This window comes from Aspergillus multicolor (assembly GCF_047715735.1).
Source record: "Aspergillus multicolor strain CBS 133.54 unplaced genomic scaffold BDW74scaffold_2, whole genome shotgun sequence".
Lineage (NCBI taxonomy): Eukaryota > Fungi > Ascomycota > Eurotiomycetes > Eurotiales > Aspergillaceae > Aspergillus > Aspergillus multicolor.
The window spans coordinates 308,506-330,935 of NW_027395953.1; the positions used below are offsets into that span (position 1 = coordinate 308,506).

Genomic DNA, 22,430 nt, shown 5'->3' on the forward strand with positions numbered 1-22,430 from the left:
ATCATGAGAACATCACGATGCCGTCACTCTCCGGACATGGCCGTTGTTTGATCTGGGGTCTGGGGAATGTGCCGCAGGACTCGTTGCCGTGCATCCCTGTCGTACGCATACGGGGCTCGTAAGAACTCTCGGTCTCAGGTACGTCCCGCGTTTAAGTGCGTGTGGTACCCTCTTCAGATTGGACCGTGGACGGGCCTCATAGCGTCACATGTTATTAAGGACACTCCATCGCTGCACCTCGAGAACCGACACACCATGATGTGTGAGAAAATGCCCGTCACTGTGCGGCCAGACTGTCTCGACTTGACGCAGTGTCCAAAGCCGAATCAAATCCTCGCTTGCTTTCCCGTGTCTGACTATCTCACATGAGGTCATTGCATGTTTCAAGTGGGTATAGCCTCGGGGGTGTCCTGGCCTCGTGCGCAGCTTCTGTTGTGTTAGACAGCCTGCAACCATGTACCGCGGGGTGCTGATGAGCTCGTGCTGAGGTCGGGAAGATGGTAAAGCTGTAGCTGTTACCTATGGCGCGGATTTTTGAGCGCTGGCAGTGGCGTGTTGGCATGGTTGGTGACACTTATGAGAGTTGGTGGAAAAATCTGGGTCCGTGTGAGTGCCTCCTGCCTATAGCAGATGCCGCGTGCCATGGGCAGATTAGCGGTTGTTATGACGCTGGACGAGAAAAGTAATAGAATATTGAAACATTAAGTTACGAGATACCTGAGATAATGCTCTCATTGCAAATAAACAAGAACCATGGCAGCAACATGATAAACCTACCGAAAAAACAAAGTGGGACTGGACAAGCCGTATCAAACCATTTTTACGATATATATACAAACGATCAAAGACTTTTCAATAACAAGCTCCGTTGGTCTAGTGGTATGATTCTCGCTTAGGGCTAAACCCTACAGCTTCAATTGCGAGAGGTCCCGCGTTCGATCCGCGGATGGAGCCGTTATCTTTTCTTTTTTGTTTTCTGATCCATGGTCCATGTCCATGTTTTCGAAGGACAAAGGCAAGATGTTCCGAGACATCCAAGTTTCGAACCTTTCATTAGTTTTCTCTGAGGTCTATCCAGCTTTTTGCCGAACCTATGACTCTCCTTCGTGTCCTCTACTTTCTAAGGTCACTCTCGATATGTCTATGCAGATGAATATGAATTATACCGTGGACTAGCCGTGTCGATGCTCCAATCTTTAAGCTGTTGAGTACTTCGATGAAGGGGTATAAAAGAGCTGGGAGTTTGGGACACGTCCCAATCCGGGATGAGATCGTTAAGCCCGGGCATCCTAGAGCAACGGCAGGAACGCATATAAACCGTTGATTCGGAAGACATATTCCTATGTCCGAGTGAGAGCATGGCCTGGTATCTGGCCCCAGACGGTACCAGGGCACATCAGAATGGTATACCGGGAAACCTCTCAGCACCCCCTCTGTTAGTCCAAATATCCAAGGCATTCTGACCTCATGCGTGGCCTTGATGCATTAGAGATGTTAACGGCTCCATTCGCGGATCGGACGCGGGACCTCTCGCAATTGGTGCTGTAGGGTTTAGTCTACAATTATTGACGTTAAGCACTAAATAATCCTAACTTCAGACATGGCCGAGAACACTATGGATCGGTTGGCGAGTGATGAATGCTTAGATGCTGGCAGTGAGCAAGTATCGTGGGATACCGACTAGGCTCAGGGCCCGTATACTATAGGATGGGGAAATCATGGCTATGATTCAGGCAGAACTTCCTCGTCAGCTCCCTTGTAAGCAATGCACAGGCTGTGGATTCATATATACAATTCATCCTTACATGCAGACAAACAACAACTCTAACAGATGTCTAATCTAATCAAGATCCGGAATAGGCAACCCATTCACAATCTTCACCTTCCTCCCAAGCTTATCAAGCGCCTCCTTCGAGTTCTTAGCGCGCAAATCAGCCGTCTCCTGCTCAGAAACCAGCACGAAGTTATACGTCAACAGCTTGTGGTCCTCCTTAACCCCATACTTCCCCGCATACTCCTTGCCCGCGGTGCCAATATCCACAACAAGAGAATCCTTAACACCAAAGACCGCATCGCTTGTCTCAAACGGATCATTGCGCAGATACAGCGCGGTGATCAGGTGGTCGTACCCCTCCTTCTCGAACATAAAGTGCATATGGCTGGGACGGTATGGGTGGCGGTATAGCTTCTTCAGGAGTTTGCCGACAGGGCCATCGTGGGGAATCGGGTATGGCACGGGTGTGATGGCGTGGAAGTAGAAGATGCCCTCCTTGTCGGAATGCATGACGCACCGGCCGTCGGGGCCAGACCGGTCCGCGTGCTGTACGTCGTAATGGCCCGTTGAGTCAGTCTCCCAGATATCGATCTTGACGCCTTCGACGGGCTTGCCGTTTGTGTCTTTGATGTTGCATACCACTAGCAATGGCTCGCCCTCGGGGTCCTTGGACATTGAGCCGCCCTGTGTGAGCTCTTCGGCTTCGTGGGTGTGGAAGGGGCCCAAGACTGTGCCTTCTGTGCTGCCTGGGGGTTTGGGGTGGTCGATTGAGTCGACGAGGATGGAGAGACCGAGGACGTCGGAGAGGAGGATGTATTCCTATACATTAGATGTTATTAGTCTCATTTCTCGCCTAAGATGAGGAAAGGGTGCATACCTGTCGCACATCGGTGCAGATCTGGCCGACCTCCGTCAGGAACTTCAGACCGGTCATCCACTCGGCAGAAGAAAGTCTGGTCTCGCGCGCAAAGTCGTGGAGATGCGTGACAAGTCGCTCAAGGATATACTTCATTCTCGGGTCCTCGCAGAGCGAGTTGATGCGGATGACATTCTCGGTGATGTTCTCCACCGTGAGGTTTTTCATAGGAGGGATTTTGACCTGAGATGGATCCATTGTGCTTGATTTTCTCTTTTATAACTCTTATATAAGTTCGAAGAGAAGAAAATTGAGTCGATTGCTCTCAGTAACGCGGGGAGAGGAGATATATAAGAGGTGAAGAGGGGCTGTATCTCCGGAGAGCAAAGCTAGCCACCCCGCATGGATTTGGGGGGTTGTATAATGATCAATAAGCAATTCTTATTTCTGGTGCTCTGTGATTGGCCAGTTTTGCTGTCTCGGAAATCCCCCGCCGTCGATCATCTCAGGTTCGACAGCCAACGGATATACGGGTTTTGCTGATTTGCAGCATAGGAATAGGTCATAGAGATGCGGAGGGCTCGAATTTGTCTATTGTTCATGCGAATTGGTATCGTGGTGCCGTTATAAGGATCAATCGATCCTCTACTTCTTCCATGTAGTCCCCCGTATGCGAGGAACGGTTCCGCTCCCACACCCCACACTCCGCGGTAGAGAATTTAACCGACTGGCAACTGCCGGCGTAGGTGCACGGAGCAGCATTCTATAGGTCATACGACGTCAAGGAGACTCAAGGCTCATGACTGATCAGCCCCTGCCTCGACCATCTCTCCGAAGTCACTATTGGTCTCTCGCCCGACGTTGATTTGCCCCTGGCCTCCCCGCAATCGCTTCAAACCCTCCTCATCTTCAACCCAGCCTCCAATCTTCTCCATTCCGGATATATACTCCGCGGCTACTCGCAGGTTCTGGCCTGCCGAGAGTGCCCGCTCGATTCTGGTCTCCCGCGATTCCGATATTAGTACACGGAACACATGTGCCAAGAAGCCGTTGAGGATATCCACGCTCCAGTCGTCTGGGATGATGCTGAGCACTTCACGGACGTCGAACCACGCGGCAAATCGTCCCAAAAGGTCACTCGTGCGTTCGATTCGCTCGGACAAGTCACTTATTTGTAAGAATTCATCTAGTAGACAGCGGAATAGCTCAGACTGGCGGGATTTCTCGGCGAACTCCAGAGGGGCGCCAGTAGAGCTCGTGCTTCGAGGACCGCCAAACAAACAGTACCGAGTGGCGGCGTCATAGTCACCTAACCCGTGGGTGAGTAGACGGAGGGCTTCCCGGTGCCGACCCTGTAGTCCGTCTAGAATGATGGATTCAGAAACAAGCTCGTTTTGGAAAGGTTCGATGCGAGCGAGAACAGCTGGAATGGAGTAATTGAGACTAGGCGTGGGGGCGGATGTGAATTGGGAGGTATTGCCTCCTCCGAGCAGCTGAAGAAGACGCATTCGTGATTGCCACCACGGATCTGATGGTAAATTCTCCGTGATAAAGTTCATGTAGGTAGGTTTGGGTGGGCGGAGGGCACGGTAGGTAGAATAGGACTCGGAAAGAGATGAACGAGCCTCGGGAGAAGTTTCGAGCACAGAAATTACGGTGTCGAGGTAGTATTGAAGAAGATCGTCAGCGTATTGTGTGTACTGTAGTCATTAGCATCAACAAGGTAGGACCAGAATGGCGTACATACATTCTTCGAGAACACCAGGTGCTCTAAATATTCCTGCACGGCATTCGGCGCCCGTTCTTTGAGTAAAACCACGGCATCCGACGGATCAAGTATCACGCGGCTTGAGTTGTCCGCAAACACCTGAATACCCAGCTTGGGATTCCGCTGAGCAAGCCACGAGCCATATTCCTCAACGAGTTGCACATCTTTGATCTTCACCAGGTACCTCCGCATCTGCACCTCGACGCCGGCCGGACTTATTTCACCACCGGCATCTGTCTCGCCCTCGATAATACGCCGCCACGTCTTCAGAACGTTCCCGGACATTTTTCGACTCTGGTACAGGCGACTCAAAGCATAAAGTCGATGATAGCTCTCCAGAAGTGAAACGGCATGGTCAAAGTTGCCCTTCCAGTGATCGACAAGCTTGTTGAGCTCAGTACGTAAGCCTAGAGAAGCAACCCGTTCCGTTGTCACGCTGTTACACTGCGCAAGCACAAGACGGAGGAGAGCTGCGTCCACACTGTCAAAAACATATGTTTCGTCCGATATACTGCCATATCCGCGCTTCTGCTGCCACGAAAGCAGGAATCGTTTCAGCATGCCCAGAATATCAGCGTCGAAGAACCCTGTGAGCGCCTCGCCAGCTTTGTCGGCTTGCCGCCAGTAAGCCTCCGCCGTTTTCGCCAACCCTGCATGGATCCATATTCCTTGAGGACTTTGTAGGGTCTCAGTGCGTAGAAGAGGAATTAGTATCATGGCTATGCGCGGATCCAAGTCGCTGACAATGAGTGCTTTCTCAGTCGTATCGATCACTTGACCGTTCCTAGCCTTGGGTTCCATGAACAGCAGATCGCCCAGAAGAAGGAGACTGGCCTTCTGCTTCAAAAAATTCAGCCCGAGGAACTCAACTTCAGATCTGGGTTCGGTTTGCTGAACCACCTCGATTATGTGCCAAACAGCGTTTCTATCAAGGGTGTGTCCACTGTTGAATGCTGATTGGGACGTCTGCAGAACATCATCAAGTTGTGTGGTCAATGGATTCCTCACGATGCGCCAGACCTGGTTCCCTGCCCACAGGACAAGGCTACTTTGCGTCTTGCCCATTTCTTGGGCGATCCTGGCCTCTTCAGCGTTTCGGTCGGCTTCCCAATCTGTGGCTTTCTTCGCTTCGCTAGAATCAGCCAGCTCCTGTGACTCAAATAACTCCTTTTCTTTCTGTAGCTGCTCGATTGACGCTTGCGTTCTGGGATCCGCCGCTGGTGTGTACACGGCCAGAGTTGGCGTTTTCAGACGGACCATTCGCAACAGCTTTCCTAAGCCTTGGACCTCCAATTGGGAGGGACTAAGGGTTTGACTGATTCCGACCTGGTTTGTCTCCTCATCTCCCATCGAGGGTATTTCTACCCAGCTTTTGTGGTCCTCTGCTTCGGCTGGATCGACATCCCAGGGCTGCACCTCCAGAAACCTTCGCATCTGCCCGTCTTCGTCGGAATCTATGACTGCAATAACATGTTCGTCTTTTGCGTTCTCCGGAGATGGAATCAAACTAGTTTCGTCGCCCTTGTCGATGATGATTGACTTGGGATATCTGTGGAATGTGATGGTGCCGCGGACCACATCACCATCTACATTAACAAACATGCCAACGCCGGGCTCCGACTCATCGGAGCCTCTTACTAGTAGGAACTCCGAGGGAGTCGGAGAGAGTATATGGGGTGTCAGCTGGGTAGACTGCTGCTTTGGCAGCGGCGGCAGAGGTTTTCGCTCATCTGCGACAGCAGGTTGTCGCTCTTGAGAAGGCAGTTCAGATGATACTCTTGGCGAGGCCATCGGTGAAGCTTGCCTGCCACGATCCCTTGATATTGATCTTCTCGGCGCCCCGGCCTCCGGTTGCTCCGGCGTTAAGGATCTTGATCGATCCTTCGAAGAGGACCGCGGGGGAATTGTGGGTTGTAACAGACCACCCAGGGTATTTAGACTGGAGCTTCGACCATGGCCGGAACCCCCGGGAGGGGGCGAGCTTGGTGATGAGAGTGGTGATTTGGGAGCAGACGTTGCTGATATATCCTCGACCTGACCAGAGTCTTGCATTTCATCGGCGAAGGAAATCGGGAATAGAGGAATCTTTTGCTGGTGCTCCACATCGAGTAAAGAGTAGTTTCGCCCGTCTGCAACACACGATATAATTCCTCTTCGCGACATAGTCAGGCAGTTTGGGAAATCGATCCCTCTAACCAAGCGAGCTGCGTCACCGATCTTCACCAGCATGAGACGGCTGGTTGTTGAGATCATGACGACCGGGGTTTCAGGTTCATCAGGCTCTATGTTCAAGTCTAAGCCTCCAATCCAACGGCAGTTTTTGACCTGTGTATTGCCGCCGAAGGCCGGGCTAAGCTCCGGTAGCATATAGAAGGTAGCTGTTCCATTGCAAAGAACGCAAGCCTTGTTCGCTGTAGGTAGAATAAGAATCTTTCGAACACCGGGTTGATTCGGAAGCGAAGAGCTCTGGGAGAAAGGAATCGGTAGTCTTGAGGCTAGGATGAAGGACGGTTCGTTCGCGTCGGAGGGATCAGGTGGAAGGCAGACAAAATGCAGGATCTCCGCTGCGGAAGTTCCAATATACAGATTGTCGTCTAGAAAGGATAAACTGTTAGCATGGCATCGTTAGTCTTGTCAAGTAAGGACCTACTCCAATACTCCACGCAGGTGATGTGTACATCTTCCTCCGCATCGTCCGCTTTGACAGGTACCTGGTCGAAGAGTGATTTGAATATGTATGGAGCAGCTTTGGGAGGGCCGAGCTTGCGCCTCTTGCGCGCGAGAATGCCCTCCTCTTCCATCGCCATGATGAGACCAGCTCTGGCGTCCAAAGCAGCGAAGCTGAAGCTTCGATGATGCGGGCGATTGGCGCTGCGTCGGAGACTCGGAGTGCGGAGTGGATCAGCCGGGGACTTGAGCCTTGCTGAGTCAGGCGGAGCCTCAACTCGTTCCTGAACATCTACTCTGAACACGAGATAGGAATACAAGGTCACATATCTACCTGTGTAGTGGCTTTGACATGAGATATGCTATATGAGCGATGTCAGGAGTGTTTGATCTGGCCCAATTCCGTTGATGTGTCTGGTGGATAGACGTCATACGTTTGTTTATACTTGTAGATCGTAGCAGTGGATCAATCAGTTATTTTCCACAACAATACCTTTCTCCCCTTTGAACAATCGTTGGACGATGCTGAGGAGAGCGGTCTGGCATTGCCAATGTAGTATAAAGCGATTAACAAGCATTTATCAGTTACATTGCAGGCTGATACTTGAGGCAGCTTACGCGTCCGGAATTACTGTCGGGCCGCTCAAGGTGCCTGGGCTCCTCCGCATCGCGATACGGAGCCTCCAAGCACTCTCCGTCATCTCCAATTCGGTCGTCTTTCGGGTAGCTTAGCTGGCGGCTGTACGGATTTGCTCATTGATGGGGCCCTTTCCTCCGAAAGTTCTCGCATAATCAGCAACGCATCAACCGAAGCGGGGAAAGACCGACGCCGCAAAAGAACAACATGGACTCTTTCGCGATTACGGAGGGGATCATTCCCCAGCCCGACAAACACGAAGCCCAGGCTCCTGACTCCGGGTCCCCCGCAGCACTCCCTGAGGGAGCCAACAAATTTCAGCGTGCCATTGCGGCATGGAGAGGTACCTTACAACGAAAGCCGCTGTGTGTTCTTGCATGCTGATTCTATGACACTCCGAAGGTATCGACTTGTCAAATACCCTCGCGAAATTAGACGGCACCGCCTCTGATATCGTCGCCGAACAACGAGATGCGCTGGTACAAAGGAAAGATCTTGCGCAGAAGACGAAGGACTTTCGGAAACTCGACGATGCCTCCAAGCTGGGGGAATACAAAGGCCTTTTAAAAGGTTGATCCTTACACCTCATTGATAGTGTACCTCGCATTGACACTGTGGAAAGCCTACCAGGGATTTATCGACCTGTTGACGAACCAAGGAAAATCCTCCTCGTCCGCATTCCTACAACTCTACTCGTCCCTGTCCGAAGCCCCGGACCCGTACCCGCTTCTCGAAACCTCAATCGACTCGCTCGTCCTCGCCGAAGAAACAGTCCCCAAATTGACTTCCGAGCGCGATCAGTTACAGGGATCCGTTGACCGTCTGACATCACAGTTGGAGGAAACGGAACAACGGCTGCAAGAAGAGCGGACCGCCAGGAAGAAGTTGGAAGAAAACCAAGACACGAGGATCAAAGAGATTGAAACATCATGGTCGGCAGTTTTGACAGAAAAAACGAACAACTGGACGGCCAAGGAGAAGAGCTTAGAGGAGAAGGTGGAGAATCAGGAACGATTGATGAAGGAGCTGAAGGCAAGCTACGAGGTCTCGCAGCGCCTAGGTCAGAATGATGAGGGCGGCAACCAGTCTCATAATGGCGCGGCTGCTGCGGAGCTTGAGCTGGTGTCTAGTGAGTTGGAGAAGACTAGCCTACGGCTAGCGGAGATGGAGGGGCGTAATGAACAACTGAGGCTTGAGCTGGCTCAAGCTGTTTCTCATTCCAAGGAGGAGCAAACGACATCTCTTGATGATGACCCTGCATATCTCCGGCTCCAGTCCGAGAACTCTTCTCTATTACGGAAGCTGGATGCCGCACGGTTTGACCGGGAGTCTGAACGCCACACCTGGGAAGCCAAATTCCTGCAGTCGGAGAGGCAGTGCTCTAAGGTTGCAGCTGAAAAAGAAGAATTGAAGACGAAGCTGGAGAAGGTGGCCGATTACGAAGACATCCGCCGCGAGCTGGAGATGATCAAGGTATGCCCCATCTTTGTTTCTGCCGATCCAAACCTAACCTCTCTTAGTCGATTGAATTCTCGGCCGGCGACGACGAAGATGTTGGAGATCTCACCGATGCGGTTGGCGTGAACGGAACCTCGGAAAAGGCCAAAGAAGGCGGCAAGAATAGCTCCCTGGAGCAGCTATTGTTGGCGAGGAATAAGAAGCTCACGGATGAGCTTACTATTCTGCGCGTCTCGCACCGCGACTTACAAGGCCAGCTCGAGGCTCTGCGAGAGGACCTCTCTACCACGAAAGAGGAACTAGAAAAGTCTCAAAGCCTCTCGACCACCCTCGAGAATGACCTTCTACGGCTGCAACAAGAGGCCGCTAACGCCTTCCCATCCTCGGCCATGTCTGTGGCCGGCACATACACCCCAAAGTACCCCACCTCTGCACGAAGAGGAGTATCCCCGACATCATCCATTATCTCCGGCTTCGATAATTCGGCCATGTCCAACAACACAATGGACGCCATTCGCGCTGGAGAGCCTGTCGGCGGAGGGTCGGGCCTCTTGCCAATGATCCAAGCCCAGCGTGACCGGTTCAAGAAGAAGAACTCGGAATTGGAAGAAGAGCTGTCGAAGCTGTATGGCACGGTGAAGTCGCTCAGACAAGAGGTTGCTTCTTTACAAAAGGACAATCTTAGCCTCTACGAGAAGACGAGGTATGTCTCAACATACAGCCGGGGCCAGGGAGCATCATCTTCAGCATCATCCTACGCGAACAGACCGAGTGCATCCTCTATCCATGCATCAGCCGATACTCCCTCTGGTCTGTCGGTTGACCGCTACCAGTCCGCCTACGAAGCCCAGATATCCCCATTCGCCGCCTTCCGGGGTCGCGAATCCACTCGCGCATACAAGCGGATGAGCCTGCCGGAGCGGGTAGTGTTCTCACTCACACGCATCATCCTTGCTAATCGTACCAGCCGAAATCTCTTTGCAGGGTACTGCTTCGCTCTACATTTCCTTCTCTTCATGATGCTGTACATGATGAGCACCATGGAAATCGAAAAACACAGCGCAGCAACTCTTGGCGCTACAGCGGGGGCGGCTATGGGTGCAGGAAGCGGAGGCAGTGCCTACAGCGGACAGCTCGACGGTGACGACTGGCAGCAAGAGGGATTTAATCATGCTGGGTAGATAGTCGGTTGTAATTTTATCAGCACAGAAGCGATCTCGTAGGCGTTTAGGTTGGATCATGGGCTTGTGACACGAAGTGAACATATTAGCCCTAACTGTATATACATCCAGTTGATATTTTCTTGGCACTATTTTTCGTCCATTGGCAGTAGTTGCAGTTCCCTAGAAAGTACTACTACTAGTGTAGAAATGTATAGCCTCGCGCCACGCTTACCACTCACCACCCCATCTCAACCCCCTGCCTCACCAGATCCCGCACCGTCTCCTTAAAACTCCTATACTTGAATCCCAACTCCCTCCCCGCCGTCTCCCCATCCAACCCATGACTCTCATCAACATCCTGCTCCTCACCCGAGACCCCCTCACTCAAACCCTCAAATTCACTCTTGATAATCTCCGCCGCAAGCTCATACGAGAACCTCTCCGGCGCCGCAGGCGTGAATCTCATCCCCCCAACCTCCTTAGTCAAAAGAGCACCTACATGCGCATCCGCTAAATCCCTCACATCAATCCAGAACGGCACACGCGCAACAGGGAGTGGCGTCCCACTCGCGACATTCCACAGCATCGCATTCGACTCGTTTAGACTCTCCACAGACGGAACAGGATGCACGACGGGCCCAAATGTCATGGGTGGACAGAGCGAGACTAGATCAAAACTCGGCTTTTTGGTGTTAACAAATTCCCATGCCGCAAGCTCGGCGAATTTCTTGGAGCCGCGGTAGGCGACGACGGCGCTGGTGTCGGGGTCTGCGGCTTCGGCGTAGGAGAGAGGATTCCAGTCGGCTGATGTGTAGGTGAAGTATTCGCTTGTGGACCTTGGCCGGTTCACGTCCATGACGGAGGCGAAGGAGGATGTTAGGACGATCCGGCTGATCGGCGGGGTTGAAGATGCCGCGGCTTCGAAGACAGCGCGCACGCCGTTGATCGCGGGGATGATGAGTTCTTTTTCGTTGTTGGTTGTGTTGTATGTAAAGGGCTATATCCATTCAGTCAGATATACAACTAAGGTAGATATGGATGGATAGTGTATTTTCTAACACTCGCAGTATGAACAATCCCATCAACGCCGCTCACGACCTCGGCCAACCCACCGGGGTTCTCAAAGTCGTTGATCTGGACGAACTCAAGTTTGTGTTTGTATTGCGGACGAGCTGCTATCATTGCCTCACCTTTTGCCATGGAGCGGGTGGCACCGCGCACGCGAAGGCCGCGGGCGAGGAGGGCATCGACGATGTGGGCGCCGATGAAACCGGTTGCGCCTGTGACGAGGACGAAGTTGATCTCCATGGTCGTAAAGTGTACTGGGTTTCAATGGGATTGATGACGGAATGCGGGGGAGATAGGTGTTTAGCATGGTGGCGGTAAATAGGGCCAGTGTCGGCCGGAGATACTCCGAAGGTATCTACTCGGCGTCTCTAGTGTATTGAGGCAAGTTTCTTGCTTGAAGCAGGGTTTTTCTGAGACGAGAGAAGTGAACAGGTAGTAGTGTAGTGGACGACCTCAAACAGTCATGTGAGCTCATATTACATGTAGATGAACCTCCCTTCCAAAATTGGATATCCGCCGATATTATATCAAATCCAGTACCTCGTGAATCATATCAAACAGGTTACATACTCGCTACGTTTTCGGAACCCCAAGTAAGCTTGAATCAACATATTGAACTTTAATTTTTGATCTATCTAGGCCGGTTTTAAACTCGACCAGTGTCTAAAGAATTGGTTTGGCTCTAGCAGCCAATGAGAAGGTATTTCAACAGAAGATAAGGAAAAAGGAAAGAGGAGGGAGAGAAGAGAAGGCGATGCAGGCAAGGATGAACCATGGACGGATTGAGCAGAAAGAAGAAGAAAAGAAAAGAAAAGAAAAGAAGAGCCGAAGGGGAAGCGGACAGCTACCTCGTATATAAGTAGACCGTGGCCGGTAAGTGTGCAGGTGGAAGTAACAGGAAACGAAGCGCGGGCGGCGAAAGCAGTAAGTAGGTCAGGTAACTGAACAGATAATCTTCAGATGAGATCTAGTCTATTATGTATGTGCTGTAGCTGTATTGTATATGAACAATGAGCAGACCAGAAGCAGCAAAAAGGAAACCAAAAAAGCATAACCGACCATGGCCAACCCTCGCAAATGCAGATATATACGTACGTACGCAGAAAAGCAGCGATCCAGATCAGATCAATCAAAATGGGGAATCAAAGGAGAAGAGAAGAGAAAAGGAAGTCTAAGAGGAACCCTTGTTCTTGTTCCCCTTAGGCACGCGCGCAAGCCAGTAAATGAAGACGGCCGCGGCGATGTTGAAGGCGATGTACACCCACATGAGACCGAAGTTGCGCCAGGCATCGGAGTAGCTGCTGTAGACCGCAGACAAGAAGGTGTCGGTGTTGTCGATCTGGCAGAATTGGCAGTCGGAAGTGGCGTTGGCGTTTTGGAGGTACCCGCCCATGCGGCTTATGTAATCACCCATATAATCGCCGCAGGTCGAGTTCGCGGGCGGCTCCAGCGAAACGAATTCGACTGCCTCGCAATACGCATCTGTCCCAGATACTCCTGTAGATAGCATTGCTGAAACGAGGTAAGTAAAGGGCGATACCCTGGAAAAAGAGTTAGCGTTCGTCCCTATTTGAGCATCATTTTCGCGGCTTGAAGCCGCCGCGATTCGGTCGAACATTGAGAAACAACAACGACGAGCAGGATTCAAGGGTTTACACTTGCCTGTACATAAAGATCCAAAAGCCGGGCAGGACATCTGGGCCTGCTAAGACACCGCAAAAGATGAGGCAGAGCGAGAAGAGAAGTTGGGCGATGTTACCGCCGGTTTCGGCGGTCTCAATACCGGCGATGATCATGTGGGCGAATGTCGAGGTGAACCAGAGGAATGTAAGGATAAGCAAGAACATAAGAGCTCCTCGTTCATGAACAGCATCGGTCGGTTCGGCGTTGCGGTAGAGACCGACGGGGTAGTACCAACAAACGTACATGATAACGGCCATCAAGGTGTTCCACGGGAGCTCGACAATAATGTTAGCGGTCATAAAGGCCTTCCACGAGTAAGCCTTGGAGGGACGCTCGCGGACCTCGTACAAGGCACGCTGGGTGACGAAGTTAGGCATGATTTGTTGGACAAGGTTACCGAAGATGGTCATCAGCATAAAGATACTGAACATCTGGTTCTGAAGACCCTGTCTGGTGTTCTGTGCCTGGAAGAAGGAGAAACCGATGTAGAGCGAAGTCAGGATGCTCAGTGCGGCCTTGGAGTAAATGTAGATAGGGCTGCGCCAGTACTGAGAGAAGACACGGACGAGACACTCCCAAAGTTGAACGGAGAAGGGGGCGGCGAACTCGTAGAGTTCAGTGGGGTCGGCTTCAGAGGTTTCGGTGTGCTTCTGGGACAGAGTCGACTTCAATTCGGCCAGATGCTGGAGCACGGCTTGACATTCGGGGCTCTCGCGCCAGACAGCAGGCCAGTCAATATCACTGTGGGATCCAGGCGCAGCACCAATGACTTCAAGCATCCATTCGGCAGGGTTGGCCTCGGTGGGGAGCTTGGGAGCACCGTTCCTTTCGAAGTAGCTCGCCAGAGTAGACGATTTCTCTCCGATGTCACCAAAGTAAACAGTCCTACCACCCCTAGCCAGGAATAGCAATCGATCGAAACGTTGGAAAAGCATGGCAGAAGGTTGGTGGATAGTGCAGAGAATGGCCTGGCCGTGCTGCGTGAGAGTGTCGATAAGATCAAGGATAGACCAGGAAGTTTGACTGTCAAGACCGGAGGTAGGTTCGTCGAGGAAGAGGAGCAGCTGGGGCTTAGCAGCGAGTTCGACACCGATGGTAAGACGCTTTCGCTGTTCAACGTTGAGACCTAGAAAGATTAGCTCCACGTTCATGGTTCATGAGCAGGAAAAAATACCTTCACCAGGAACACCGACAACGGCATCCGCGTAGGCTTCCATTCCAAGCAGCTTAATCACCTCTTCAACGTAGTCTAGTTTCTCCTGGCGGGGAGTACTGGCCGGCTGACGAAGCAGAGCACTGAAGCGCAATGCCTCACGAACAGTAGTGGTATGCAAGTGAAGATCCTGTTGTTGCACGTAACCCGTTTTGCGCTGGAAAGACTGGTCGCGAGGACGACCGTCGACCAACATCTCACCAGTAACAACACCCATAGTCACACGAGTAGCGAGCACATCGAGCAGCGTGGTTTTACCAGCACCAGAGACACCCTATTCAGATTAGCACGGTTCCATCTGCAAACAAGATTGCGGTCTTACCATCAAAGCAGTACAAGTTCCAGGCTTAATCCAACCATTGACATGGTCAAGGATGCGCCTGGTTTCGTCCTTAATCTTGACCTCGTAGCAAACGTCCTGCCAGTGGAAGATGGCTGTCTGCCTCTGGATGTTGGCGACGTCCTGGTTTGATTGGTCGACCTTCTCACCCGCGGTCACGGGACTGTGGGTTTCCACATCGTCGGTAGCGGGAGGAGTCTGACCACGACGGAAGAGCAACACCTCGCCCTTGGACTTGGCCTCGGAAATGTACTCGGTTGTAATCAGGTGAGTGAAGCAGAAGAAAGCCATGAAAGCGAACATGATACCAAGGTTGCGCCACTCGTGGCTCTTGGTATACTGGTAACTTTCGCGGAGATAGGTAGTACCGTCGACCTCACGTTGACCGGGAGTTGCGCCAACAACAGCGCAGACCTGGTTGACAATATCGCTTGAGCTGTAGTCCGGGACCAGTCCAGAGTCGGCACAGGGGAAAGTGCGGCCGTGGAATTCGTTCACCATCAAACTCTCAAATCCATACGCAATGGGGTCGATGTAGTTCATCCAGCGAGACCAACCCAGCATGTTGCGGGTAGGAATTGTGAATCCAGTATAGATCACAAGACCGAGAATTAGGATAGCAGCTGGAACAAGCGCTTGGGAGAGGGTTCGAGATGAGGAGGCCATTGTACGGAACAGCATGGACATGGTCAAGGTCGTCACGAATGAGAAGAGCAGGAAGATGAAGAACGCGCCAGGCTCGCGACGGAGATGCGTCATGAAATAGAGCGGGAGGTTAAATGTGAAAGTGTTGACGATTTTGTACGGCATATCACACAGCATCGAGGCAACGGCTTCGGCGAACGGGTGGTACATGGCATAACGTGCTTGTTTCTCGACAATAGACCGTTGTGCGTACAGAGTCAGAATCTAGAGGCTGTCAGTCAGGCACTAACTGGACCATGGTTCAGAACATACCTCGAGCGCACTACCAAAGGCGTTCATCAGGACAGCAAAGAACAGCAGGGCTCCACGAGAGTAAAAGCTGCTGGTGTCGTTGTTAAGATCATAGAACACACTACCAATAACCAAGGCCATGATGAAGTTTCCAATCAACTGACTCAGCGTCAAACTGGCATCACCCTTGAGGCGCTGGAAGCCACGAATCATGCAAAGATTGACCTGCTCCATAACGGACATGGTGTATGGGGACTTGACGCGCCTGGGAATCGTTAGTTATCGATAGTATTAGAATTGCAGATTGTACTTACTGGTTCTTTGACTGCATGGCCTTGCGAGATTCAATGAACTTGTTGAGGGATTCGCCTCCAAGAGGGAATTCCTGGTTGTACTCTTCAATCTCACGCATCAACCGTGCGTGGGCGTTGCTGTTCTTCCAAGCGGCGGCGAACTGATCGGGGGTCTGTGGTACGCGGCCCTCGAAGCCCTTTCGGACAATTCGCTCGGCAGGGCTGGTAAGAGACGTGAGGAAATCGGCGGTCGTCTGACGCTCAGGACATTCGAAGCCCATGTCGACGAAGAATTGCTTGGCCTCATCCGTGCGGCCAAAGTAGATTTGCCTTCCCTCGTACAAGACAGTGACCTTGTCGAAGACATCATAAGCACTCTGAGAGGCCTGGTAGATAGCGACAGCCATGGTGGCGCCAGAGTACTTGGCCATGAGGTTTAGGGTACGGCAGAATTCCTATCGATTAATTAGTATAAATCGCCAATTCAACCATGGTCCGACTTACCAAAGCGTTGGCACTGTCCAAACCACGTGTACTGTTATCCCAGCATTGCAAGGGACTGCCGCTGAGAGTGGCCTCTGCAATACTGACACGCTTGCGCTCACCACCACTGACACCACGGACGAAATCGTTTCCAACACGGGTGTTGATCGTGTGGGAGAGACCCAACATGGCCATCACGACGTCACGCATGTGAGTGGCATACTGTTCCCTAGAGACTCCAGGGAGGCGGTTTCGGGGGCAACGGGCCAATGCAGCGAACTTCAAGGTGTCACCAACAGACAGCTGAGGGAAGTGGACATCGGTTTCCGCAGTGTAGATAGCTTCACCTCGGAACTGCTTGCGCATCTGCTTGGCCGGGATACCCTGGTAGTTGAGGTGAGACTGCTCGTCCATATGAATACCGTTCATCTCTCCAGCGATCGTCTTAAGGAAAGTTGAGCAACCACTGCGGCAAATTAGCATAAATTGAAACTTCCATAACGGCCAGGGTCCTGTATCTACCTGCCCGGTCGCCCGAGTACGACCAGCATTTCTCCGGCCTTGACGAGACCGTCAAAGCTGCGGAGAATCTCGATCTTCTGCTGTCCGCCAGCTCCCATGAGCGAGCGGACAAGACCTCCGATTTGCAACACCGAGTTGAAAACATCCTTCTGGTAATCCGTCGGACTGCCAAATCCGTGAACACTGAGGTTGGAAAACGAGACACCAGCCTGGCGCGCAGGGTACCTCTCCGGGTCGCGGGAAGACAGGGCCAGAAGGTTCTTCATCCAGTTCTTCGCCTTGAAGTTGGGGTTGGCGGGATTGAGCGTAGATTCCTCGCTGACATCGATGAACGGGTTCTCGATGTTGTGAGTAGAGTACTTGGTTGACTGGCGCGTCAACTGCTGAGCCAGGCGGGTGACCTCCTCTTCGGCCTCGAACTCGAAGTCGCGCTCATCCTTCTCGCGGGCTGTTTCAGTCGAGCTCAGTGCGCTGGCAGAGCTGGCGGCCAATTTCTCGCCTGTATAGTGTTGATGCGACTCGTATTGCGTGGATTCTTCAATTTCTGTGGTCGCATTGCCGTGGTTCTCAGTTCCTCGCGATTCCACCGCGTGAGACGGACTAACACCGCCCGGGTTGAAAGTTCCAGTACCGAGGAAAGACGACATGGTTGCTTTTAGTTGAGACAACCAGTCTCAGGAATATCAGGTGCGAAGGGACGCCCGAAGGCTGGTTGGGGGGGGGAGGCGAGATAAGCAACAGATGCGAGGTGTTGTGGTGAAAGTATAGGGTTGTCGCAGTGAAGGGTTAAGGAGGAAGAAGGGAGAGAAGCTGCAAAGAAGATCAACCTTTCTGTAACCTTGATCGACGGACCCCGTAGCTTAAGAATGAGAAAAGTAAGAAGATGTCTGTCACGGGTCTACCCCGATAATAATAAAGCAATAAACAGAAATTTAGTGGCGCGCCAAAGAATGGGTCTCGGAGTCATTGAAGATGGATCTGGCCAAACGGGTGCGGCTGCAGCTGGCTTCCGAGCACAGCGAACGGGTCCAGCTGGGATGAGTCCCGACGAAACGGACTTAAGCCTCTGGAGAGAATGCAGGCGGATGTAAGACTCATCCCGAGTCATTTCCTGTCGGTATCGACAATACTAACAATATGCTAAGTGTAGACTACAACAATTGGCTGATGTAATTGTGGTTGTCGTTGTTACACTATGCTGGGAGATCACTTTGTGCTGCCAGCCTGCCGTCAGCCACCTCGCGATGCCCCTGTCGACCTGTTCCCCATGTCGGACATGCCCCATAGTCTAATCTAATCCTATAGATGGGGCTCCATGCTCCCAGGACCCGACGTATCCCAACTCGCAATACGGCTGTAGACTATCATCGGTATATGCCACACACTACTCTACTCTACAATCTGTCGCTATAAGTCCGAACACTGGATTGCAAACTGGGCTACCCTGGTCACCGTCAGCCCGAGCCTGTTATCCCCGTTCATGTCGGCTACTAAGCAGCTGACATGGTTCATTCGTTGCTTGCAGCAGAGTGGTCACTGGTCAGGGGTGGCGGTGGGGCGGCAAGAAACCTTCCCGGCCCCGAAAGCCACTCATTCTGAATCATCCCCTTTCGTTTCGGGTTCGCCTCCTCCCACCCCGACAGGGATTATTTAGCCTTTATGCTGGTGACTCAGCTATTCAGATCTTATCTGCCCGGTTGCTGAGCCACCGATCTCTCGGCACGGACGCAGCCTCTTCCGGATACAGGTAGCTTGGCCTTTCGAAGATTCCAGATCAACGCTTGATCCGACCGTCAACGGTCAGTCGTTCTGGATCTCTGCCCTTCAAACCAGAGAACGTCAGTTTCAGGGTGTTTATTCATACTTCATCTCTGTTGAATGCCGGGTTGTTGGTCGCACATTCCGTCAGCCATGGCCGTAAGGTGATTTGCTGCTGATTTTGGCGCCAGTAGCCAGGGAAACCCAGGCTTATCGCCAGCCAGACTCAAAAGTCAGGACTCTGAACCAAAGCTGGCGTAAGCGCCAAGCATGGCACTCCGACCATTTCCCCGTTCCAGTCACGAGCTCCGTTCATCGTTTATCGTTTGTCGACCTCGCAAGCGACTCTCTCCGAGTCCGATCTGATTCATGCACGGACACATGGCACCCCGACGGGTCAGAATTAGAAAGTCATGCTTAAAGGTTGCGTAACAGAACGCTTACTGCAGTTGCATGGGCGTCCGATGCTAGCTTACAGTTTTTGACGTGTCGACCCCAAGCAAGGGTTACGGTACTGGTTAAGCGAGGCCAGGCTGGCCAGCTAAGCTCGCTCCGTCTCAAATGCCGGGCTGGCATGCTTTAGGCTCCCTTGCCTGAATCCCTGCTATCGCTCGTGGCGTCGTCGACTGGCTAATCTGCGGATAAATTGTCCCCGGAGACTTTCTCCAAAGCCACTGAACTCATCGAGCAAACACCGCAGCAGTGCACGAGCCTGCTTTGCAAGTTGCGAGCAGCGACTCGACTCCAAGACCAAAGCCTCCTGCGTAGACTAGACTAGATAGCAGTGTCGCGACTCAGAAGAGCGCCATTGACGTGAGGAACAACCCCATTTCTACATTCCATCTCGAGTCTCGACTCTCAAGATCGTTCTCGATCTCCAACGCTGGCTGGAACTGGACCCTGGAACCGGATAGATTGAGTACCCGTGCGGGCCATTGTTATTTGTTGTGATCAGCCCTGCAAAGCCAAGACTGCACAAAGGTTGCGCAATAAGATGCAATCTACTGTACTTGTTCTAGGCTTCTAGCCGAGCTGGCCATTCAGGCAATTCGAACAACTCATCTGTATAGGCTGCATTTGCTAATCCCGCCATCAGGATTCAGCGTTGACCTTCTCAAGCAGGATTCGCGACAGTCTCACGGAATCCTATAGCCATCAGAGCCCCGCGAAGACATACTTCAATAATGCCTCATCATTTCCTTTGATATCGGAGTCTAGAACTAGAATGGCACGCTGGGTGGTTGATCGATATCCTTCGTCTCCCAAAATCTCAGCCGCTCGCAAGGTAAAATCGGAACCCAGAAGTTGCAACGCGTCAACGACCACACCGACCTTGGCCCGTCTGAAGGCTAGAGTTGTGTGCGGGCCAGTGTGTAGATCTAAAATAAATCTTAGTTTGGAGTTGAATTGCACATGAGGCAGTCCGGACTTGCCGGCAAGACGCGATAAGTCATGAGCGATCCGACACCGCAAAATCGCTGCCTGGTAGGGTACCGTATCTTTGTTCTTGAACCTTGGACTTGATTGGCCCGGTCGACTAATCCCCCGCGTGGCTTGCGAGGATCTGAGATATAGCCTACCTATGGGGTGCTGGCACCCATGGTAATTACGGCTACACTGAGCCCCTAGGTCGACGAGCTCGGGAGCATTTATGCCGTAGACCGGGCTCTGATATCTATCTCCTTGTGGGAGTTGCGATATTCCCTCGGAAAGATGGGTGTTTGGTCAAGAATCTATCCGGGTCTAGCAAGATGTCTCCGAGTGCCAAGCGTGGACAAAGATATATCTCCGGCGGAACATGAATGTTGCGGAGAGCGATACGGAGCTATTTTCTAAGGGGCACGAATGAGGCACGAACATTAGTATAGAGTATAGACGTATCTAGCTATCTTCGCCATCGTCATCACTCTCATCATCAATCAGCTCTACGAGGAGGCTTCCGCCGCGGCCGACGTTGTCCTTGATAGAGCCCGCACCAACCTCGTAGACGACTCGTGGCATGGGCGATACAAGACGGAAGCCGTATACATGGTTGTACCCCTCTGGCTTCTCGGCTGTAATCTTCTCCTCTGATGGCTCTGCTTCCTTTGTGATATCGTAGCATTCAACGAACGCGTATAATTCTCCCATGTCGGCATCAGGGGTGAATCGACGGATTACTCGGTCGCCTGAGAGTAGGCGGATGCTGATTCGGACGGCGTCTTTGACGTCCGTGGAGGGTTCATCGCGGATAGATTGTGCGCGCCATCGCTTCCACTGCTCCATATCGCGTACCCGCTTCTCTTCGGCTGCTTGGCGTTCGGCTGCTAGTTGTTCTTCCCGCTGTCGTGCTGCTTCTGCTTCCCTCCTCTGTCGCGCTCGTTCCCGATCAATGGCAAGCGAGCGTTCATATGCTGAGTCCTGCTGTTCTCGGAGGCTTCGAGAGGCCTGCTGTTCTGCCCTGGATGACCGGATTCGCTCGAGGGGCTCTTTGTTTTGTGCGATCGCGGTGCGGAGCTTCTCTACGAACTCCGCGGGCGAAGTGACTCCAGAAATCCTGGCAACAACAGACATTGCAGTCGAGGAGACGCCTGGTGTGTGCGCTATCGCAGCGGCGAAGGGAAACTTGGTGCATCGGAGGGAGTTTGCGACTTGGTATGCTTCAGCGTCTTGCACGTTGCCGCCCCATACGACGATATTGTTCTGTGGGTCGTTGATAAATTCGGTGACTTCTTTCGAGAGAAGTGTCTCCCGAACCCAAGCATCTGTGTGATCATGCTCAGGAGCGCAAAGAACCACTAGAAGGAACTTCAAATCCCGGTGTGCTTTTTCCAATGCCATGTTATATCCGTTCTCCAGGAATGTGAGCGAATGCGTTCCATATTCCTCCTCAAACTCGCGGATGAACCTTGCAGCTGTATCCTTCGGGGCAAGCGGACGACGTCCATTGGTGTTTCGTCGAGTTCCACGTAAAGCAGGGCTTGCTGTCGTATTGAGTAGTCGCGGGAGGAAGGGAAATAGGGATCCGAAAAGACGGAAAGACCCGAAGAGAATTCTATAAAGAAAATTGAATGGAGTGAAGAGGAGAGCGAGCAGGAACGGAGGACGATAGACAGGTTGGTCTCCAGACTGAGTCGAAATCCGGGGAGCTGGGTCGGCAGCAACGGTAGCTGGAGAGATCCGCGCAGTCAGATCCTCATGCAGGAGGTTCTGCGTTTGTCGGGTTGGACGGGCAGGGCTGGCACGTTCGAGAGACGCGCGGGCTTCTTCGACAGGGTCTGGTCCTTCGCCATCGAAAAACTTCGCGATAGCAATCTTTTTGCAATGTTGTCAGCAGCCTATCACCCATGTATTTCCCTCTCGGACTTCCTACCTGCACATTCCATTGCGATCGGCTCAGCAATGCGATGGCCTCCACCGGTTCCTGGCCGGTCACTGTGGTATACGTCTCCAAAGCAGATCTCTGGCTGTCTGAGAGCTCGGAGATGTCAGGCCCAGATGAGGACATTGTTCAATTCGGCGTGTCCATAAACAAGCAACTGAATCACCGGGCGTTCATTCAGAGAGGTATTCGGGTTATCGGTAAGAATGAGTTGCAGTTGGTGGCGAAGAAGACAGGCAAGTGAGACTTCAGCAAGCCAGTAACTGGTATGTGCCTGATGAGGCTTCTTTTCCGTTAGTTTGCCGTGTCTGCGCTGCGAGCTGGAAAGTAGCTCCGGCGAGCTGTCCAGTTCAGAGCTCCGTCATCGCCGGTTGAGGTCACGTTTCCCGCGCCGCCTCAGCTCCGACCGCCCTTCACGCCGGCCTGCCTGGTTCCCCTCCCCGCAGAACT

General features: G+C 52.4%; 7 protein-coding genes and 1 non-coding gene across 8 annotated transcripts; 3 read left to right on the forward strand and 5 right to left on the reverse strand.

Annotated features, from left to right (window-relative positions):
• Nucleotides 1–862: 862 nt before the first annotated feature.
• Nucleotides 863–954, forward strand: BDW74DRAFT_t27. Its single transcript has one exon. It is a non-coding gene; the product is annotated as a tRNA-Pro (tRNA).
• Nucleotides 955–1,761: 807 nt separating this feature from the next.
• Nucleotides 1,762–3,157, reverse strand: BDW74DRAFT_42607 (uncharacterized protein). The gene is made up of 2 exons (XM_073732759.1): nt 2,652–3,157; nt 1,762–2,593 (listed from the first exon to the last, which is right to left on the reverse strand). Exons 1-2 carry the CDS (start codon nt 2,886–2,888, stop codon nt 1,841–1,843), a joined length of 990 nt encoding a protein of 329 aa, XP_073588424.1. The 5' UTR covers nt 2,889–3,157; the 3' UTR covers nt 1,762–1,840.
• BDW74DRAFT_42606 (putative TGF beta receptor associated protein 1) lies at nt 3,158–7,222 on the reverse strand. Its single transcript, XM_073732758.1, has 3 exons — nt 7,049–7,222; nt 4,378–6,992; nt 3,158–4,330 (listed from the first exon to the last, which is right to left on the reverse strand). The coding sequence occupies exons 1-3, from the start codon at nt 7,203–7,205 to the stop codon at nt 3,428–3,430; spliced, it is 3,675 nt and encodes a 1,224-aa protein (XP_073588425.1). The 5' UTR covers nt 7,206–7,222; the 3' UTR covers nt 3,158–3,427.
• A 564-nt stretch (nt 7,223–7,786) lies between these two features.
• BDW74DRAFT_42613 (CCAAT displacement transcription factor COY1) lies at nt 7,787–10,498 on the forward strand. The gene is made up of 4 exons (XM_073732760.1): nt 7,787–8,045; nt 8,105–8,272; nt 8,325–9,175; nt 9,223–10,498. The coding sequence occupies exons 1-4, from the start codon at nt 7,910–7,912 to the stop codon at nt 10,339–10,341; spliced, it is 2,274 nt and encodes a 757-aa protein (XP_073588426.1). The 5' UTR covers nt 7,787–7,909; the 3' UTR covers nt 10,342–10,498.
• A 60-nt stretch (nt 10,499–10,558) lies between these two features.
• On the reverse strand, nt 10,559–11,631 carry BDW74DRAFT_186216 (uncharacterized protein; the record flags this gene model as incomplete). The annotated part of the gene is made up of 2 exons (XM_073731216.1): nt 10,559–11,320; nt 11,383–11,631. 2 exons carry the CDS (start codon nt 11,629–11,631, stop codon nt 10,559–10,561), a joined length of 1,011 nt encoding a protein of 336 aa, XP_073588427.1.
• A 354-nt stretch (nt 11,632–11,985) lies between these two features.
• Nucleotides 11,986–17,869, reverse strand: BDW74DRAFT_143551 (pleiotropic drug resistance family ABC transporter). Its single transcript, XM_073722889.1, has 8 exons — nt 16,862–17,869; nt 16,361–16,805; nt 15,878–16,311; nt 15,585–15,828; nt 14,610–15,536; nt 14,249–14,561; nt 13,054–14,200; nt 11,986–12,932 (listed from the first exon to the last, which is right to left on the reverse strand). Exons 1-8 carry the CDS (start codon nt 17,506–17,508, stop codon nt 12,563–12,565), a joined length of 4,527 nt encoding a protein of 1,508 aa, XP_073588428.1. The 5' UTR covers nt 17,509–17,869; the 3' UTR covers nt 11,986–12,562.
• Nucleotides 17,870–19,399: 1,530 nt separating this feature from the next.
• On the forward strand, nt 19,400–20,268 carry BDW74DRAFT_143555 (uncharacterized protein). Its single transcript, XM_073722890.1, has one exon. It carries the CDS (start codon nt 19,845–19,847, stop codon nt 20,034–20,036), a length of 192 nt encoding a protein of 63 aa, XP_073588429.1. The 5' UTR covers nt 19,400–19,844; the 3' UTR covers nt 20,037–20,268.
• A 3-nt stretch (nt 20,269–20,271) lies between these two features.
• Nucleotides 20,272–22,347, reverse strand: BDW74DRAFT_42658 (clathrin-mediated endocytosis regulator UBX3). The gene is made up of 2 exons (XM_073732761.1): nt 21,972–22,347; nt 20,272–21,913 (listed from the first exon to the last, which is right to left on the reverse strand). Exons 1-2 carry the CDS (start codon nt 22,104–22,106, stop codon nt 20,501–20,503), a joined length of 1,548 nt encoding a protein of 515 aa, XP_073588430.1. The 5' UTR covers nt 22,107–22,347; the 3' UTR covers nt 20,272–20,500.
• Between the last annotated feature and the right edge of the window lie 83 nt (nt 22,348–22,430).

Coding starts and splice junctions, on each gene's coding strand:
- BDW74DRAFT_42607 (XM_073732759.1), bottom strand. CDS start 2,888: ATGGATCCATCTCAGGTCAAAATCCCTCCTATGAAAAACCTCACGGTG. Junction 2,594..2,651: donor TCTGCACCGATGTGCGACAG/GTATGCACCCTT, acceptor TCTAATGTATAG/GAATACATCCTCCTCTCCGA.
- BDW74DRAFT_42606 (XM_073732758.1), bottom strand. CDS start 7,205: ATGGCGATGGAAGAGGAGGGCATTCTCGCGCGCAAGAGGCGCAAGCTC. Junction 6,993..7,048: donor CACCTGCGTGGAGTATTGGA/GTAGGTCCTTAC, acceptor TATCCTTTCTAG/ACGACAATCTGTATATTGGA. Junction 4,331..4,377: donor ACCTGGTGTTCTCGAAGAAT/GTATGTACGCCA, acceptor TAATGACTACAG/TACACACAATACGCTGACGA.
- BDW74DRAFT_42613 (XM_073732760.1), top strand. CDS start 7,910: ATGGACTCTTTCGCGATTACGGAGGGGATCATTCCCCAGCCCGACAAA. Junction 8,273..8,324: donor ATACAAAGGCCTTTTAAAAG/GTTGATCCTTAC, acceptor CACTGTGGAAAG/CCTACCAGGGATTTATCGAC. Junction 9,176..9,222: donor GCGAGCTGGAGATGATCAAG/GTATGCCCCATC, acceptor AACCTCTCTTAG/TCGATTGAATTCTCGGCCGG.
- BDW74DRAFT_143551 (XM_073722889.1), bottom strand. CDS start 17,508: ATGTCGTCTTTCCTCGGTACTGGAACTTTCAACCCGGGCGGTGTTAGT. Junction 16,806..16,861: donor GTACTCGGGCGACCGGGCAG/GTAGATACAGGA, acceptor AATTTGCCGCAG/TGGTTGCTCAACTTTCCTTA. Junction 14,201..14,248: donor TGTCGGTGTTCCTGGTGAAG/GTATTTTTTCCT, acceptor TAATCTTTCTAG/GTCTCAACGTTGAACAGCGA.
- BDW74DRAFT_143555 (XM_073722890.1), top strand. CDS start 19,845: ATGGCACGCTGGGTGGTTGATCGATATCCTTCGTCTCCCAAAATCTCA.
- BDW74DRAFT_42658 (XM_073732761.1), bottom strand. CDS start 22,106: ATGTCCTCATCTGGGCCTGACATCTCCGAGCTCTCAGACAGCCAGAGA. Junction 21,914..21,971: donor GATCGCAATGGAATGTGCAG/GTAGGAAGTCCG, acceptor CATTGCAAAAAG/ATTGCTATCGCGAAGTTTTT.